The sequence below is a fragment of the Rhamphochromis longiceps genome, linkage group LG18, assembly GCF_057381845.1.
Source record: "Rhamphochromis longiceps isolate RC_006_pf linkage group LG18, R_longiceps_female_GT1.1, whole genome shotgun sequence".
NCBI lineage: Eukaryota > Metazoa > Chordata > Actinopteri > Cichliformes > Cichlidae > Rhamphochromis > Rhamphochromis longiceps.
This window is the reverse complement of record NC_140574.1, coordinates 25,597,234-25,616,681: the sequence shown is the minus strand read 5'-3', so window position 1 is coordinate 25,616,681 and position 19,448 is coordinate 25,597,234. Positions and strand designations below refer to the sequence as shown.

The following is a 19,448-nucleotide window of genomic DNA, read 5'->3' as shown; positions in this document are numbered from 1 at the left end:
AACCGACCGAAAGAAATGAGAGCACATACTTGGTCCAATTTTAATGACCCACTATATACACACACACACACACACACACACACACACACACACACACACACACACACACACACACACACACACACACACACACACACACACCCACCCCCCCCTCTTTCTGGGTGTTGTATTACCCTCTCAGCTTCCTCTTTAGTTTGTGACCCTGTGACTCTCTTTAGCTTGGCGATAAATAGAGGAAGAGTAAAAACTTTCCATGCAGTCTGCCACTGGGTCACAGTCCAACTTTTCCTCTTAGTTTGGCAAAGCTGCTAAAGTTCAGGAACGCTTATTTAAAGTAACACTTATTCAAACTTTCTGTAGACCTTGTGCTTAAATAGAACAACAATACACTCGCTCACTCAGGCCGTAAACATGACCAGAACCCATAAATACATGATACTTGAATAAAGATTGCTAGAAGAGTTAAACCTTATTTTTACAGCAGGTTTTCCAGTTAACAGTCCTCCTGTCTTTAGTTGCATCAAATAAATGAGGACGTTTGCATTCTGCAAATACTGATACACGATCGCACAAACAGGCCAACATTAATCTAATAGTCTTCAGACAAAAAGCATTAGATACCAAAAAGAGTGAAAACCACTCAATATAGCCACTTAGGGACTACAAATAAATATTCACATCAAATCCGTAACATTAAAAAAATAATCACTGCTTCAGTTAAAGTCTTTTTGATTCTAAACATACAGAATAAAACCTTAAATCTTGAGTTGATGTGTCCATAGTAACACATGACGTTTTTGTACCTGTAACTTTAGTTGCTCAACCAGCTGTTCTTCCGTCTAAACCGTGGCGAGTGTCTGGATGACACGGAACAAGAAAGAGTTAGTTGTAGTGTCAAGTTGGCACAGTCTTTATGTGGAAGTCTTGGCCGTGAGTGCTGCTACATCTTCCTGGGGATATTGTAGGACATGGACAGTGACGGTGCGCTTGGTGCCACCATAGGCGAGCTGATTTCAGGCGGGTACGGCTGCAGGCTCATCTGCTTGTTGTCGTGCAGCTTGCGGACAACGATGCGGGAGAAGTCTTCGTTGTGTTTGTCGCAGGTGTCCAGAAGTCGGCGGACCTTAGCGGTGCGTGTGGGCTGGTTGATCACCAGTTCGTAATCCTCTTTCATCAGCATGGAGTGGGACAGCAGGGCGTCCAAGCTCTGGTTCAGACAAGCCTCCGTCATCTGGGAGACAATTTCCTCACGCCGGATTGCAATCCACTGGGAGATGGGACCTTGCAGAGGAGGAGAGTGCCGCGGTGGAGGAGAGTAACCTGCAACAAGAAAAAGTTATGCCTTATTTGCTGAACATTGCTGCAAGGGTGAAATATACTCTTTATACCAAAAGTGTAAAGTGTTACAAATCAAAGTTACGTTACACCAATCAGCTGAATAGGAGTGTAACTTGCTATCAGGGCCTACTAGTCAAGAACAAAGGAACGATAACAGCATCACTATGATTCTAATTTGTATCTTCTTAAGGAAGAAATAAAAGTTACACTAAAATGATCGAAGTGCGCTTGAATGCCCTGTACTAGACAGAGCCAGCAAAACACAGAAACATGAATTATGAGGTTGATAGCTTATCGGTACCATGTGTCCAGGAAAACAAAAAGAAAAGTGCAACTAGAACAGGCAGGTCCTGTGAAAAACAAAGTGCATCTCTACTGCTCCCATAGGAATTAAGAAGCTAAGCGGCAGCTGGGTGTTACTAATTTAATTCACTTGGTTAACTGATCATCAGCAAGTGTGAGCACCTCAAAAAAAAAAAAAAGCAAAAAAAAAAAAAAGCAGAAGTTTTGACAATTTTCTCGTCTGGAGCATTCAGCTGTGCTAACACAATGCCACAATCTTCCCAGGACTGGACATCCCAGCAAATGTACTTGATGGACAGAATGAGCAATACTGGGAAAAACCCAAAAGCTACGTCTCAGACTCTACAGGCCTACATGCTAAAGTTCATGACAAACACTCAGAAAAACATTGAACAAGTTCTTGTTTGAAGATCTTATCAGGAGAAAGTCTCTAAAAACATGTATTGTTTAAGTTTGCAAAGTTGCATCTGATCAAATCTCAGGAATAATGTCCTCTGGACAGATGAGACCAAAGCGGAGATGTTTGGCCATAACGTACAACACCATGTGTGGTGCAAACCAAACAGCATATCAGCACAATCACCTCATACCAAATGTTAAGCATGCTGGCGGAAGGGCGATAATTTAGGCTTGTTTTGCAGCCACATGACCCAGGCAGGTTGCAGTCATTGAATCAAACATGAACTCCTTTGTCTGACAGCTAAAGTGTGGCCGAAACGGAGTCATGTAACAGGACAATGATCCCAAACACAGAACAGCTGAGAAAAAGAAAATATCAAATTGTTAAAATGGTCCAGTCAAAGAGCTGTCCACAAATGAAAGCCCACAAACTTCAGTGAACTGAAGTAATGCTGTAAAGAAGAGCGTGTGAGAGACTGATAAAGTGGTACAGAGAATCATTACTGCTGCCAAACGTAGTTTTACAGCCTACTGAATCATGAGCTGCACTGTTTTTCACATGCACTCGTCTATCATAAAGACTTAAAAATGGGACACAGGTCCACGCATTCACACACCAACAGATGCACGATGGAGCTTCTTGTACCTTGAGGCTGAGGCTGTGCTTTGAGGGAGACATTAACCAGCTTTGTCTCACATTCGGCGATTGGTTCAGGCTTGCTGAGTATGTTTAAATCATTCGTCCAGCCGTTCAGTTTATCCCCACATCCTAGTTTATCATAGACATCCTTCAATGACTGTGGAGACTCCAGACTGTGAGGCATGAATGACGATGGAAGGCAATCTACAGCTGAAAAACAGAACAAGAAAAGTGATGTGCCCAGCAGCCAAACAGAGCATACACTGAAACGGAGACTAAAGTATTATTTTTGAACTCTATGACATCAAGTCACACCACTTCCTTTAAAGATTATCAGTGGTGATACTTGGTAAAGGTGTTGGTGTCATTACGTTTAGCGGATGCAGCATTGCTGCTGGAGAGGGCGCCCGGTAGAGATATGTCCGTGTCCTGAGAGGAACAAGACCCCGAGCCTGATGTAGTGCCCTCCTGCGACAGAGGAAATGGTGAGGTTTCATTTATGTTCATACATGACCACAACGACACACCTTCATGTTGAACTGCATCCCTCCATGTCACCGTTTTCATTATAAGCCAAGTAAATTATTCAGGTTCAGTTACCGGCTGACAACATGCATAAATTAAAAAAACAACAACAAAAAAACAAAACAAAACAAAAAAAAAACCACGCTTCACACACGTCATCTTTATTCTCAGTGTAGGTGACGAGTAGATACTGACCGTCCACTGGCTGGGCCTGTCCTTTGGCATACTTGGAGTTTCCTCCTCACTCCCCTTCTGACAGGCTGCTGGGGCTGAACAACACTGTGACCTCAGCTGTGTGAGGAGCAAAAGAGATACGGCACAACCACCAACAAAAAGGTCAACTTCAAAATACTTTAACTGTCAATCCCTTGCTTAAAAAAAAAAAAAAAAAAAAAGTACAGAGACCAAAAAAATTCCACTAACACTGAAAGAAAGGATTACATTTACAAAAAAATCCCATAAAACTATATCGGACAGTGTAAGGAGAATGTTGCAGTATCTGACCACACAGTCAAATATTGACTTGCCCAACAAAGCAGCAGGTTCTGGTGTTGATAAAAAAAACAAATATACAGTATACATCAACCTGCTGATCCACCCATTCATTCTAGTGATGCTCTTTGCTAACGTAGCTGATGTGATGCTACACAGTAGTAAACATGACCATGTCCTAACTTTTAGAGACGAGTTTCTGTCATCTAACTATTAAAATGACAAATTTTCTTTAAATAAAAGGAGTTTTGGAAATGACTTTATTCTACTTTTTATTTACATTTTAAAGAGTGACAACTTTGTTGGAATCAAGTTTGTACATTACCAGCTAAGATAATGTATAACCAACGTGTTTAACATATATAACAATACACTGAACAAAACTAAAGGTCACTGATGTTTTCATAACTTCTGTGACTTATGCAAGTGAGGATATTTAGAGGAGGGAAAAAAAGGAGTACTAAAAATACACGCTGTTAACTTTTTTCTTCAGTACTCTGCAGCTAACAGACAATAATAACACTATAGATTGTTCTTTAGCACAGTTAGTTCCCTGCTGCCTTTAACTGCATGTAGTTCAATTTTGTGCTTGTTGAAAGTACGGATTAGAAACAGACATGTGACTGCAAAGTCACATATACACTGAAAATATAAAGAGGAAGGATATGCTGAAGGGAAATTATGATGTCAGTTTTTAATCTCTCTCACTGAGTCACAGTGCAATTTAAACTGCCCCAAATTGCACATTCAACATTTATACTTGCGTAAATGTGTGTGTCCATACACAGCCAACTATAAATAAAAAAATGTATCTAATGTTAATAATTAACCATCTATGTCTGCTAAGCAAAAACACTAACCTGTGACAGTCTTTTGAAGAAGAGTTCTTTTAATGATCACCAAACAAAAACTGTATATAAAAGATGGCATCACCAATTGGTTTTTACTTTGAATCCTTTAGTCTGACATTTCAGGTAGACTGCCTTTTTTCTTCCTTTACCATTTTGGGTTTTTGAACACTTAACTACTTTGGACAAAACTGTAAATCGGGGGCACGGGTGTCCAGTTGTTAGCTAACTTCCAGCCAGCTGGAGGCCATACCTCTTAATCCTTCAATTCAGATGTTTTCTGTCCCATTACCACAGGTGTATGAAATCAAGCACCAAGCCATGTGTTCTGCCTTTACAAACATTTGCGAAAGAATGGGTAATTTTAAAGAGCTCATTGAATTTGAGCATGCTGCTGTAATAGGATCCCACCATTGTAACAAGTCAGTTTGATAGTTCTTTCCCCTTTCCCATCTATTCCACAACTGATATTAACTGCTATACGTGGTATTACTGTAAGGTGGACGTATTTAGGAACTCAGAACTGAAGTGAACTACAAAACTACAGAGTGAGCTGCAGAGTGTGGAAAAGTTGCCAATGCTCTGCTCAGTAACTGCAGAGCTCCAAACCCACCCTACCATTAACGTCAGCAAAACTATGCTGGTATGGGGGTGTTATATGCAAGTGGTTCAGTACCTCGTCGAAGATACTGGTAATTACAGGATCATAGCTTGATGTGCAAAAATTAGTGGCAGCTTTCAATTTATCAACACATCTCCCTGTTTTGCCGTTTGCATAGTAAACAAAATAAAATAATGAACTAATTAAATGAGTAATTCCCCAACTATGAGCCACAATGTCCCCAGACTGAGTCTGTCAGAGGCCCCTGCTGCATTTCGCCACTGTTTATTGGTTTCCTGTTTTTTTTTTTCTAGATCACATTTATCTTTTTTTCCTTTATCATTTTCCTTCTAATCAATTTGAAAAGGTGACAAGCTGATCCAGTAGACCTGTGATAAACTGCCAATTCAGGGAACCCCTGTGCAATTACTAAGGAAAGGAAAGATTTTATGACACTTTAGGTGATGCACTAGCTGTAAAAATCTGGCCATTAACAGTTCACACACACACACGCACGGGCACACGCACGCCACTGTAGCTATAGCTGCATCAAAGCCTGTGCATTTATTTTTCATATGCATGGCTGTGAGACATCATCATGAAACTAAAGTCATACTCTGAGCCACAGTCTGTCTCAAACTAGTTTCACCAGATTTCTCTTACTGTAAGCTGACACACCTGAGCGCATGCTGACAGACAGACACACGATACCATCCCACAATACACTCTTTGTGGATCAGAGGAAATGCAAATTTAATTTTGAATAAATCAAAAGTAGTTTTCAAAAGAAAAAAAAAAGTGCTACACAGATTTCCCTACAGGTACATAAAGAAGAAATATAAAAACTGACCTTTTTCTTTTTGATCTGCAGCACAGCTTCCAGGAACTCTATTTCGTCAAACACCCTCACCATAGGCTCCAGCTCTATCAAACAATCTGAAATGGTAGGAAACGCATCACACTGCTAAATCCTGCCAAAGACGTAACGCAGAACTACCGTCCCATTAGCAGTGCGCACTTTAGTCATTTGTATGAGCATACTTTGGAAGGAAGGCCGTTCATCTGGATTAGCGTTCCAGCCGGCTGTCATAAGATTGATGAGCGTTTCTCTGCTGGGGATGTCTGCGGACAGGCTCTCCAGGCTGGTGTCAGGACGCAGACCACGCAGCACGCTGAACATGATCTGAATGCCATTGGTCACCTCTGAACATAAACACACACATATTAGTGACTCAAAAAGGGTCAAGTAGGAACAAAGTATGATGTGAAAAAAAACAAACCCCAAAACGAGCAGTTACCTTTAAACGGGATCTGCCTGGACAGCACCTCCCACATGATGATGGCATAGCTAGAATCCAATTATCAAAGAGGAAAACAGTTAAGGGAAGAGTTACTAAGTTGCCAGATATTGGCATTTCCCCTTATAGTTGAGGGACTCTACCACAAGCCAGCTTCAGGGATGACTCTCAAAGCCATGACTGATTGACCCGTTGCAGCGAGCGTAACCTCTTGCGCAAAATTTACAAAGACTGCATCAGCGGAAAGTAGAGCTCTCTTATCAAAGCAGAAAAATAATCTGAATTCCTTTTCTGACAGACTCGTGGATCTCAACAGTTAGGTCTGATTTTTTTGTCTGGCACGACTGATTTAGCCTTTGACACTGGGCCCTGCAGTGGTATGCAAGCAATGCAAGCTGAGGCAGGAACTCCGTTTCATCTTTACAGGAAGGAAAGCCTCATTTCCCTTAACTGCTTATTGTGCTCAACAAACACGGAAGTTATCAGAGTTTATAGTAACACAGATAAGTCATAGAGACTTTTTCTGCTAAATCTTCAGGGAAGGATGTACATTTTGAGACTGACTTCTACATAATAGTTACTGGGTTCTGGTGTCTTACCTGTACATATCGTGCTTCACGTCGGCCCGGCGGCTCTTGGATGGTTCGTACTCCTCAGGGGGCATGTAGATCACTGTACCCTCAGCTGGCTTGGACCCCGAGCCTCTACTCACTGACAGCTGTCGCCACTTCGATAGGCCAAAGTCTGCAATCTGGAGAGAAGCAGAAAGTTAGCAACCGCAGACAGACAAAGTTATACAAAGCCAGTTTTACATTTTACGAGTCTTAAATTAATTCGTGACAAAAAGTCAAATAAGGTTGATAACTGCAGCGGGAGGACAGCCTTTTGTATAACAACGGATCTTTAAGGGGAAGTTATTATGCCTTTCTTATTTCCTGTTACAATGGTGGATACTGAAACTGCCCTAAATAGTCAGTTTCAGGGAGGTTTTTTCTCTTCTACTGTTATCTCTATCCCCTCTTACTGATACTGTATTATCTTTATGTGCTCATCTTAGGCACACAGCGCTGAGTGTCAGCAGACTAGCACCACCCACCTGCTGTTTGAACCTTCTGTTTGTGAGGGGCAGCCAATCAGAAGAAAGTTTAAAGGAGAGGAGTTTGTTTTACAGTCCAAAAGCTTAAATATGGAGTTGATATGAGTATAATATATTCACTTTAATTAGGCCATGAAAGAAAAAGAAATCAGTCTGAACAACCTGAAAAATATAGTTTATACTTTTTATGCTAATAAAAATTGTATGTTTCATAAAGAGTAGCAGATAAGCAGTACATAGGGTATGTGCAGCTTATCCACTATGTCTAAGTTAGTCTGGTAACGTACACAATACATGTGACTATAACTGTAACCACCTAAGCAGCTGTAACCTTTTGTTACAGCTCCAACAAACACACTGACACGGTTGAAGGTGATGTCATAGATTTTCCTGTTCTGCACGCACCTCATACTTATCGCATACCTTAACATGAAATTCACCATCCAGCAGAATGTTTTGGGTCTTTAGGTCGTGATGTACGAGGGGTGGGTTCATGTTGTGAAGGAAGTTAACCCCAAGGGCGATCTCATACAGAATCCTCAAACGCAAAGGCCAGGCAAGAACAGGGTACACGTCCTTCTGTAAGGCAGAGATTACAAAGATGGGCTAAAGATATCATAAATGTATAAATAAAAGAGGGAAATGTGGGTTTTACTACAGTGAAAGTACAAAACAATGCAAGAGCTTGAAATAAAGACTGAAAAAATTACTACACTCAGCCCAGTGGGAATTTCCCTTGTGCATAGCTGTCTGCTTCCCTCAGTGCTTGGCTTCTCTTTCCCTACTTTCTTTTACGTTTCATCAGATACTAATTACTTCGAGCTTTCGCTTTTGTTTATAGTCCCGCTGAAAGGAAAAAGAGTCATACACTCACATGATGAGTGATGCACAAGAGAGAAAAACAACAGACCAATGCAACTCCATCAGCTGACCTCTTTTGGCAACAAAAATCCAAATGCAACAACTATAAAACCTTCATTTTTTCCAGTGTGTAGTCTGGGCAACTCTCACAGCTAACAATCTAAACCAGAGAAAACTGGTGCCACTCAGTGGCAATCTAAATGGTTTATTTAAGGGTGCATTGCTCAGACTAGAAGAGTTCCTAGTGATAGGAAGTGAACTTGATGAGCTACCTCATGGAGTAACCGGTCCAGAGATCCATTGCTCATGAACTCCGTGACTATGCAGAAGATACGAGGCTCATTGCAGACACCAAAGATCTGGATGATGTAGTTGAACCTGGCTTTGTGGAGTACCTCGGCCTCCTTCAGCAGGCAGTTCCTCTCTCTGAAACACAGCCAGACACAGAATAAATAACAAAAACAAAACAGCACTGACAGCACTTTTGTGATAGTGAGGTAAATGAATATTTAAGATAAAATCCTTCTAGAAACACAGACCAAAAATGCCGTATACAATCTTGCTGAAACTCTTGATTACACAGAGGAGTAAAAATGTTACACGCAGAAATCTGAGATTTTCTCACTTGTGAATTTGTGCAGAGATGTTTAGAATGACCCATTACTAGGTGACCAATAAATACCAAACTGAGTCATGATGTCTGGACATTTGACTGAAATCCAGTTGGCCTGGTTCACTGTTGTTGTGAACAGTTTTGTGAAACAAGCTTAAGAATTTCACATTAAAAGGTGGACTTAATTTTATAACAGAGTGGTATATTTGCATGCTTCCAGAAATAAAGAATGAGTGTAGGATTTAAAATATATATATATAATTATATATATATTTATATTGTGCAGTTCAGATTTGTGTCAGTCTGAGCAAACTAGCCCTCCAGCTGGAAGTCACTGGACACGTAAGCCACAGAGACTCTTTAGCCTTTTTCCTGCCAGAGGAATGAAAAACCTGCTCGAGCACTCTGAACACATTTCATTGAAATGTACAAGAAGGCCTCACATTTGACTCAAATTAGGTCAAGTGCTGCAGCTGTTACTGTGGAGTAAGTACAGGCAGACTTTACTGCATCATCCTGAAACAGCACAAAGTTTTTCTGTAGTAGTGCAATTCATCGATAAATGGCTGAAATGTGTCTCCGTGACCTAGACCTTGTTACGCGAAGTTGCCTGATCGGTGTTGAGTACCTTTCTATAACTGGAGAGTCGAGCTTCAGGCACTTGACGGCCACAGTGGTCCTCCAGTCGGAGTGCTTCCCCTTGAACACGGTGCCGAAGCCCCCTCCGCTCAGATAGTACAGGTCCGTCAGTTTATTCTGGGGGATCACCGGCAAGGTGCTGGTCAGGCTGCCGATATCCAAACAGCCCGCAGTTGGCTCCATAGCAGTTTCTGAATCCCTTACGCGAAGTCTCTCAGGATTTATCTCTCACGGGGTTGGCCAATAAAGGCAGAACTACCTCTTTTGGTATAAACGCAAAGAGGAACTGCGCTCCCATTCACATGCATTCCACAACGTAGCCGGCTGCTAGCAGGCTAAGCTACCATTAATGTTGCAGAGGAGGAGGCGAGCAGACAAAACAGAGCAGCCGATAAACAGCGAACCCGCTGACCGGCGACAGCTGTCCTTCACCCAGCGACTACAGTTAAATGTGCGCAGGACCCAAAGCGAAACAACAACAAGAAGAGCGCAGCTGAGCTCCGCGCTCATTTAAGCAGGTGCGTTTGTTGTTGCTAATGACGACACGCTTCCGGCTTTTACGAGATGCGTTCACGAGGGTAGGTTTGGAGAACTTCAGACAGTTGACCCCGTTTTCCAAGCAGCCCTCTGAGCGCATTCAGAATCCCAGTACAAATATGGATAACAGCGAGGTAAGTCTAGGAAAAACACTGAGGAGGCACGCTGTTAAAATACCATAAATCATAAATGAGCCTTTACCTCAACTTTAGTTTCAGTTTCGCTGATACAAAGCTCCTCCTCCTGCGGCATGAACCCAATTGGTAATATTGGGATTTTTAGCAGCGGGAATCCCCCCACCAAAAAACAGGGGCTTTCCTACAGATGTGTCGACGCTATAAAGACATGTCAAAATACGATGTTCGTCTCATGTGATCATAAGTAGCACTTTCTCTTTTCAGTAGCAGTATAGGTTTTAGTTTTAGTTGAGAGAACTTCGGTTTAGACATCCTAGTTTAGTTTAGACATCCTGATAGCAGATCTTTAAAGGATCTTATACAAACTCTTCAAATAAGACAGTTAAATGCATGATGTCTCAATAAATTTATTATTATTATTGATTTTTTTTATGTGTTTATAATTTGATCGCTCCAAATTTGAGTTTACGTGATAATTGGGCCTTTTGGTAAGTCACAGTTAGTGTTAATTTATTGAAATTATAGGTATTTTTTGTAATAAATTTGACCTTTTACAAGTGCGTTGTTAGGATTTACTGAAACAGGATGCGCCCTTTTTGTGCTGTTGGATGAGACACACCATAAAGCACATGACTCTGTGTCCCTCTGTAATCTGAAACCGAGAACAGACTTTCAACAAATCAGGTACTATGATACTGCTTACGTGAATGTCACACAAACTGCCCTGTGTTTTTGATGAGCCAGCAAGAGTATGGAGTGAGACAATCCCTACACAGATCAGGTGGGAAACAAAGCTTGATTCTATAAAACCCTGTGCTGTAGTTCCTTCACCCGCTCTGACTCACTGGAAGTGTTTGCACTGATCCGCTGTAAGTACACTACCATGCTCTCTGTGCATGTACATGTGGTTCCCCCTGTGTTTATTCTAATTCACCATGTGTCCTTGTTCACAGTACGTCACTAAGACCACCACGGATAGCTATTCCATTTACTCCAGTACCTTTTCCAGTGGACTGGGTCAGCGTGAGCAGGCCTTGTTGGAACAATGTACATTTCAAATTCCTTTAATTTTAAATATGTTTATATTGTCTATCCTGTAAAATAGTCAGATGTCTATTCTTATTAATGTACAGAATTCACCTGCTTGCTGCTACTACTGCACATTCACCCAATATATATATATATATATATATATATATATATATATATATATATATATATATATATATATATATATATATATATATATATATATATATATATATATATATATATATATATATGCTACATTTCACTGTGTGTTATACTTGTATAACTATGCATGTGACAAATAAAGAACCTTGAACCTTGAGAACCTTGAACCTTGTTGCAAAAGAGCTTCTCCCATACATATCGACTCTTCATCTGCAAACTGTGAGCACTCACCTCCTAAAAGCAGAGGAGATGGTCCTACTGTAGATCCTACTGTAGATGAGACTTGTGGGAGACCAAGAGGAGGCCTGACAGATGGGCCATCCAGACAGCACAGAGGTGAAATAAGCTATGGGGAGAGCTGGATGGAGAGACCCATTTCTCCACTGCTGACACTGCTCCATGAGATCATGGAGGAGAGGACAAAGTTCACAGTAGGAATTTAAAGGGAGGGCTCTTCTTTTCCTGCAGACAACAGGCCAAACTTTATCCTGATGTAAAAAAACCCAAACAAAAAAAAGAAAAACCAAAGAAAAAAAGGATCTCAGATTTAGGGGTTTCCAAAATTGTGCAATCATGTATTTTTAAGTAAGCACATTCTTACACACATATATATATTATATGTGTGTGTGTGTTAGCTGCATAATAAAACAAGTAAAAGTCGCATGTTCAAGTCAAGAGAGCCAAGAACAAACTGTGCAAACTGCATTAACAAGGGCAGGACCTTAAAAGCCTGCAATAAAAGCTTGTTGGATTTTTACCTTTATAAATAACATCACTGTTGGCTAAATTTCAAACAATATTTGTTTTTTTGGAAAGGATTTAGCTGTGTGGGCAAAAAATGAGTGAATTACAAAAGTTGTAATTGCTGATGCTGAGGGTGTGAGTTGAACACGCTGCCTTCACAAAGGAACACCAAAGCAGGCCACGCCACGTGTTTGGAACATTTCTTTTTATCGGATTTGGGTTTTGCATCTCCTTTCAGGATCAGTCAGATTAGGCAGATGTGCAAACCGTTACACTGTGGAACCAGAGGAACTCGTATCATTTTAAAATTTGTCTAGCAAAAGAGAAAGAAAGGGCTGGAACAGGAAATAAAACAATAAAACAATCCTCTGATTGTTTCAGCATGTCTGTTAGAATAAATTGGTTCATTCGAGATTTGTCAGCTACCGGAGTTTTGTGTTGGCGCTCTACCTTTGGGAATTCCACACTGGACTGACGTGGTTTTGTCTTAGCACCACGGATGAAAGTCGTCATCAAGGAACTGAAGAAATAAAACAACTAGTAAGAGAGAGCAGCTGTTGGCTTTCTAAATAAAGAACTTGTCATCAATGATTCAGGTTTAATTTTATAATATGCATGCGGCTGCCTGAGCAGCATTGCTTGTAATGACATCTCATTCAGTTCTATGCTGACGTACACCCAGACAGCAAGACCAATCCACTCACTCTGAGAAAACCTGAACAACGGTGACAGGAATAATATTGCAGTTTACAGTTTGTTGTGAGAAGAGGGGTGAAATACGCCACCCAGACTTTCTTAATGTGTTATAAATGCTTTATTACAGATCATCTTATTGACATTACAGCTGTTTTTAAAGGATGCATTTACAATGTTCCTTATACATGTTGTACTATCCTGCTGCTCTTGCTCTTATGTGCACCTGAAATACACGCGTACAGTGTCAACTTGCCAAGGCACTCAGTGCAAACCAATACGTGTGTCTGTTATTTGTCATATAGTCGTCTGTGTTCTGTAGGTTTATAAAATCCTGGTGGCGGGGAGTCAGGGAGACAGCTGGGTGATCTTCAGAAGATACACGGACTTCTGCAGGCTCAGTGACAAGGTGAGAAGATATCGTGCACCTCAGCAGCTACATATTAGTAAAGCAGCCTATACATTCATGGTGGTGAAATGACGTGCCGTGAGGAGCCCGGAGAGGCTGGAGGGGGTAGATTATATATGGCAAATGCTTCAGCACTTGAGTATCAGTGACTATTACTTTGCTCGGCCAGTCTTAACCAACAACATTTTTCCACATGCAGTAAAAGGATGGTTTAGCTGCATGTGGATGTGCATGTGGATTGGTTTGAGGGCTGCAACAATCTGCTGCCTGATTTGTTCAGTACGCTCTCTTTGCTGGGCACACATGTTGCACCCTTGAATCGGGGAGAATATAACTTGAATTAAGGACAACACAGCGACTGTTCAGCTCACAGCCAGTATATTTAATGACAGGGATAGAACCAGCACTCCCCCTACAGGTGTATGTTGTAGGTGGAGTGATACTGTGAAGCTATCAAACTCACCCCCATAAAGTAAATTAGTCAGACTAATGAAAAACCTATAAAGTGACATTTTACCTCATGCATTTGTCCGATACACATGCAGACCTTGCTGCAACTGTTCTTTCATTTGCGGCACCGTGATTCAGCGACGCTTTCGGCTCTCATTGATGTAATATTGTTGCCATAGTGATTCTGGTTTCCCGTTTTTGCCCTTTTTGCTCGTCGCCTTGACGCAGCTTCAAGAGCTTTTCCCCAGCTTTCATCCAGCCCTGCCTCCTAAGCGCTGACTCAAAAACAGCTATGACGAGGAGTTTCTAGAAGGGAGGAAAGCTGGACTGCAGACCTTTTTGGAGAACCTAGTGTTACACAAAGAAGTCCTCAGAAGGTGTGTGTGTGTGCATGTGTTGTGACTTTTTTTCAGTACTACTCTAGTGGGTGACCTGAATCATGTTTAATTTTGACCTGTACATAAACCCCTTTGGTTCCCCAGTGAAGCTGCAAGACGCTTTCTGTGTTTGGTTGAAGTACCGAGTCCGTTTGACAGCCTGGAGGAAAGCAGGGTGAGGACACGTTGCTCTCAAAGATATTGTCTCAGGGGTTGAATGTAAGGAACGTTGTGTATCTCAAACACCCTCTGGCCTTTTGTGAGAGTCTCGAGGAAACTCACCTTCGTCTTCAGAGCGAACTCGCGGACAAGCAGAGAGAAGCCGACAGGCTGAAGAAGACTTTGGAGGAGAGAGAGAACTGTCTCAACCTGCTGCTAAAAGAAGCCAAGTAATTATGTTTCTGTTGCACAGCTGGAAACACAGTAAAGCAGGAGCTGCATGCTGTGCTGAAACTGTTCATTTCCCCCGTCTCACACAGATCCCCGTCACTTTCTGCTGAGAGCTCTGAAGCTTCAACAATCACCACCCCCACAGACAGTGACACAGAGGACATGCAGTGACTGACATGGACAAAGAAACAAACTGTAAATAACATATCGAACCAACAAATGTAATCTCAGTCACCTAACACTGTTTTTTTTAAATGTCGGTGTTAATGATCAATAATGTTTTCTGTATCTTCTTCTCTAGGTGACAGTAACATGTGCAAGTGGTCATCAGACATCCTGCTGGTTCCTCTTAAACCCAAGTGCACAAGAAAGTCTATGATGTGACCACCGCAGTGCCGAAACAATCATCAGATGCAGTTTAATCCAACCCCTGCCATGCATATGTTTATTTGATTCTTTTCAGGGTGTCACTAAGAGTACTACCTCAAAATACCAAGCACATAGAAGTCCCATAATGTGTATTTACAGCATATTATGCTGCCTAATGAGGGGGAAAAAAATCCCTATTTATTTTTTTATTTCAAAGTAATGTATTCAATTCATATCGATGACAATGTTTCATTGATCTTGAATTTTAGTGAACACAAGCTCTTTTTGAAGCATAGGAAATTTGAAAAAACAGAACGACCACAAGGGGGCACTGTAACACAATAACAGTTTGAGACAGCAAAGATCTGAGTGAGAGGGACACTGGGAACTTGATGTTCTGTTCTTATCTCGCACGGGGAAATCTCTGTAAGATTTAAGTGCAGAGAAGCACAAAAGCAGGGGAGAGATGTTTTCCTCTTCAGTAGTGAATAACAGCTCGCAATCAATGAAGGAAGCCTGTGTGAATGTGTGTGTGTGTGAGAGAGAGAGCTCCACATCCATCCAAGTAAAGCCTCATTCATGTGCCCCCGTTATCACACTGAATGGCCATGTTGTTTCCTTTCACTCATTCTGTTTGAGTCGCTGAATAAACCAGATATGTGTGGCTTATCCGAGGTCATGAAGGCTACTTTTATGCTGCCGCTGTGAGCAGGTTGGTGCTTAATTATTAGATTTGTACAATGAAAACATTCGACTGGATGTGAGTGGGTTGTATAAAAAAACAATCGGTGAGCAAATTAATAATAATAATAATAATAATAAAACATTCACTGTGAAAAACTGGTTGTCCATAGTCAGATATATAAACACACTTACAGCTTGCTTGGCTGCAGAAAAACGTTCATACTCTTTACAGGATCCAGTGAGTCTGGCCACAGCTTACCCAGCAGCTGTGAAATATTCTTTTGAGGTGGGCAGAAAGAATTATGTATTTCACAGTGTTACTGCATGAAGAGATGCAGGCGGCTTCATAATTAAACCCGTTTGTTTAATTATGAAGGACAAATCAGGTGGCAAAAAACAAAGATTTAATGATTTATTTTATAGTTTTTATCATTTCTCTGATTGTTTATTATCGGTCCATTTGCTTAAGGTTATCAGGGCCGTGGGAGGGAGGCGGTGGAGTGTGAGGGTGGTGGTTAAATGGTCACTGTTTAGTACAGGCGTTTGTGGCCTCCCAAGACTTTCTCTGGCACTGACACTAAGTTTGAAGTTTTACGAACGTTGTCCCTGTAGGATGGATTACTATAAAATTTCCAACCATCCATCCATCAGTCAATAAATTTCTTAACCACTTGTCCAATTCAATTCAATTCAATTCAATTTTATTTATATAGCGCCAAATCACAACATAAGTCGCCTCAAGGCGCTTCATAGATACAGAGAAAAACCCAACAATCATATGACCCCCTATGAGCAAGCACTTTGGCAACAGTGGGAAGGAAAAACTCCCTTTTAACAGGAAGAAACCTCTGACAGAACCAGGCTCAGGGAGGGGCGGCCATCTGCTGCGACCGGTTGGGGTGAGAGAAGGAAGACAGGATAAAGACATGCTGTGGAAGAGAGACAGAGGTTAATAACAGATATGATTCAATGCAGAGAGGTCTGTTAATACATAGTGAGCGAGAAAGGTGACTGGAAAGGAAAAACTCAATGCATCATGGGAATCCCCCGGCAGCCTACGTCTATTGCAGCATAACTAAGGGAGGATTCAGGGTCACCTGGTCCAGCCCTAACTATATGCTTTAGCAAAAAGGAAAGTTTTAAGCCTAATCTTAAAAGTAGAGATAGTGTCTGTCTCCTGAATCTAAACTGGAAGCTGGTTCTACAGAAGAGGGGCCTGAAAACTGAAGGCTCTGCCTCCCATTCTACTTTTAAATACTCTAGGAACAACAAGTAGGCCTGCAGAGCGAGAGCGAAGTGCTCTAATAGGGTGATATGGTACTACAAGGTCATTAAGATAAGATGGGGCCTGATTATTTAAGACCTTGTATGTGAGGAGCAGGATTTTGAATTCAATTGAAGGCTGGAGGGGAGCTGGAACCTATCCCAGCTGTCATGGGGCGAGATGCCTGGACAGGTCACTCGTCTGTCACGAGGCTAACTCAGAGACACAGACAATTATTCCCGCTCACATTCAGAAGGAGAACATTCAAACTGCACAGGAAGATCCCAGCCGGCTGGTGGATTTGTATCCAGGACAGGTCTTTTTCCTTCGCCACCATCAGCAGGTTAAGTGTTATATACTTAACATTGCAGTGGTTAACATGTGTGACTTGCACATGAAAGATCACAAGTTGGAAACAGGGAGATGACATGAACCCAGCATCAGGGAGCCACAAGTTAGTGCACTCCCAGTGCTCCTTCCAAGCACTGAGGTCTATGTCAGGAAGGCTTCCAATGCTAAACCCACTATGTGGATTGATTTGCTGTGGCGACCCCTTGGAAAATAAAAGACTGACTGAAAGTACCGTTATACTAATGAGAAAATGTCTAAACTAAGGTTTTGAACCTGATTAATTTTTCCTCTTAGTATTTAGTTCATTGAGTTGAGTTTTTAAGATATTATCATTATATTATTATAAAGCATGTATAGAAGAAAACAGCTCATCCAGACTTAAATAAAAGTTAAACTGAATTAAACTTTGACCGCTCTTTTTAAAGATGCCTATTACAAGCAGCCAAATCAAATCTTGGCCTTGACTGTCTCACTACACTTGTAAGAAATGGCCACTTGCAGTGAGAGTTATATACAACTCCATTTCTAAAAAGGTTGGGATGTTGTATAAAATGTCAATGAAAACCAAATACAACAGTTTTCAGATAGAAAATAGAACAAAATAGAACAATAGAACCAGAAACCATGTTAAATGTTTAAACTGAGATGTTTCACTATTTCATGAAAAAATGCTTATTTTGACTGTGATGTCAGCAACACGTCCAAAAAAGTTGGGAAAAAGCTGGAAAAGTAAGTGCTGCTAAAAAGAGGCGTTGAGGAATATTATGTAACTATGCAAGTTAACTGACAGCAGGTCAGTAACATGACTGGGTATAAAAAGAGCATCTTAGAGAGGCAGAGCTTCTCAGAAGTAAAAATGTGCAGAAGTTTACCACGATGATGTTCCTCAATGTACATTTGTAAAGACAGCAATAATCTCATCTACAGAGCATAATATTGTCAAAATGTTCAGATAATCTGGAGAAATCTCTGTGTGCAAGGGACACGGGTGAAATATTGGATGCCCATGATGTTTGGGCTCAGAGAGCACTTCAGTAATAACAGGGAAATCACAGCAGGAACACTTCCAGAAATCTCTGTCTGTGAACACAGCCCACAGGGGCATCCATAAATACAGGTTAAAGCTCTAAAATGCAAAGAAGCCAAATGTGACAACTATCCAGTAACATCGCCATCAAAGCTCCTTTAAATGGGTTGACGCAACCTGGAAAACTGAAATCTGAAATTTGTTATCAACTTGTCTTCAGCCTTTATCTCTGATGGTATTGAGGTGCATTAGTGCCTATGAAAATCATAGTGTGCACACCTGGAAAGGCACCATCGGTGCTGAGAAGTTTATGCAGGTTTTAGAGCAATATGTGCTCCAATACAGAAGGGAAGGTCTTGCATATTTCAGTAAGGCAACGCTAAACTGCATCTGTTACAACAGCACGACTTCACCGTAGAAGGTGCTGAACTGGCTGCCTGCAATCCAGATATTTCACCAACTGACAACATTTGGAGCACCATGAAATGGAAAATACAGTAAAGAAGACCCAGGACTGCTGTGCAGCTATCACACAACTATCAGACAACATTCCTCTGCCAGAAGTCCAGCAGATGCTCTCCTGAGCTCCCAGATGTTTAAGGACATCTGGGAACTTCCTCAGCTTACCCATTTGACATGTTTTCTGTGTCTTATTTTAAATAAAATACAGGTTTATGGCATTTACATATCATTGCATTCTGTTTTTATTTGCAGTTTAAAAAGCATCCCAACATTTTTGGATGTAGTAATTAATATCATATTAGATAGTAATTCTTATCCAATTCAGGATTGCAGGGAATTCAAATTTACCTGACAGAGAACTGCAGCTTATTTTTGTTTATCTCAGAAATGCGTGACTCGAAGTCTGCATTCAAAGCCAGAGCACAGAGAAACTTTGTAAACTTACCTGCCACGTGTGCATCAGTGTATGAGGAGACGATGGAACACCATAGAGATTCATTTATCACGTTAAACCTCCGGTTATTGCTCGCTACATCTGTTTGTAGAATCAAAAACTTGGCACACGCTCCACAAGAAAAACAAGACAAGTGAAACATATATGAGAAATGCAAAAAAAGGAGTAATTTCACTTTCCCCCTGTGATTACTCCCATTTGTAAATGACTGACTCTATACAGTTGATCCACTTTCATCACAAATGACTCAAAA

The 19,448-nt window shown here is 41.1% G+C and overlaps 2 protein-coding genes and 1 long non-coding RNA gene across 3 annotated transcripts; 2 read left to right on the top strand and 1 right to left on the bottom strand.

The window, feature by feature from the left end:
• Window positions 1-510: 510 nt before the first annotated feature.
• Window positions 511-10,193, bottom strand: ripk2 (receptor-interacting serine-threonine kinase 2). Its single transcript, XM_085389306.1, has 11 exons — window positions 9,643-10,193; window positions 8,674-8,827; window positions 7,964-8,119; window positions 7,044-7,195; window positions 6,445-6,494; window positions 6,188-6,349; window positions 5,997-6,082; window positions 3,401-3,496; window positions 3,052-3,148; window positions 2,687-2,890; window positions 511-1,320 (listed from the first exon to the last, which is right to left on the bottom strand). The coding sequence occupies exons 1-11, from the start codon at window positions 9,834-9,836 to the stop codon at window positions 941-943; spliced, it is 1,731 nt and encodes a 576-aa protein (XP_085245432.1). The 5' UTR covers window positions 9,837-10,193; the 3' UTR covers window positions 511-940.
• A 388-nt stretch (window positions 10,194-10,581) lies between these two features.
• On the top strand, window positions 10,582-11,609 carry LOC146648422 (uncharacterized). Its single transcript, XR_014908475.1, has 2 exons — window positions 10,582-11,196; window positions 11,281-11,609. It is a non-coding gene; the product is annotated as an uncharacterized LOC146648422 (long non-coding RNA).
• A 161-nt stretch (window positions 11,610-11,770) lies between these two features.
• On the top strand, window positions 11,771-14,968 carry LOC146648421 (sorting nexin-16). The gene is given in 8 exon segments (XM_085388200.1): window positions 11,771-11,781; window positions 11,847-11,952; window positions 13,281-13,367; window positions 14,046-14,194; window positions 14,300-14,368; window positions 14,446-14,583; window positions 14,674-14,732; window positions 14,886-14,968. Coding segments are annotated over 8 exon segments (702 nt in total).
• The last annotated feature ends 4,480 nt before the right edge of the window (window positions 14,969-19,448 follow it).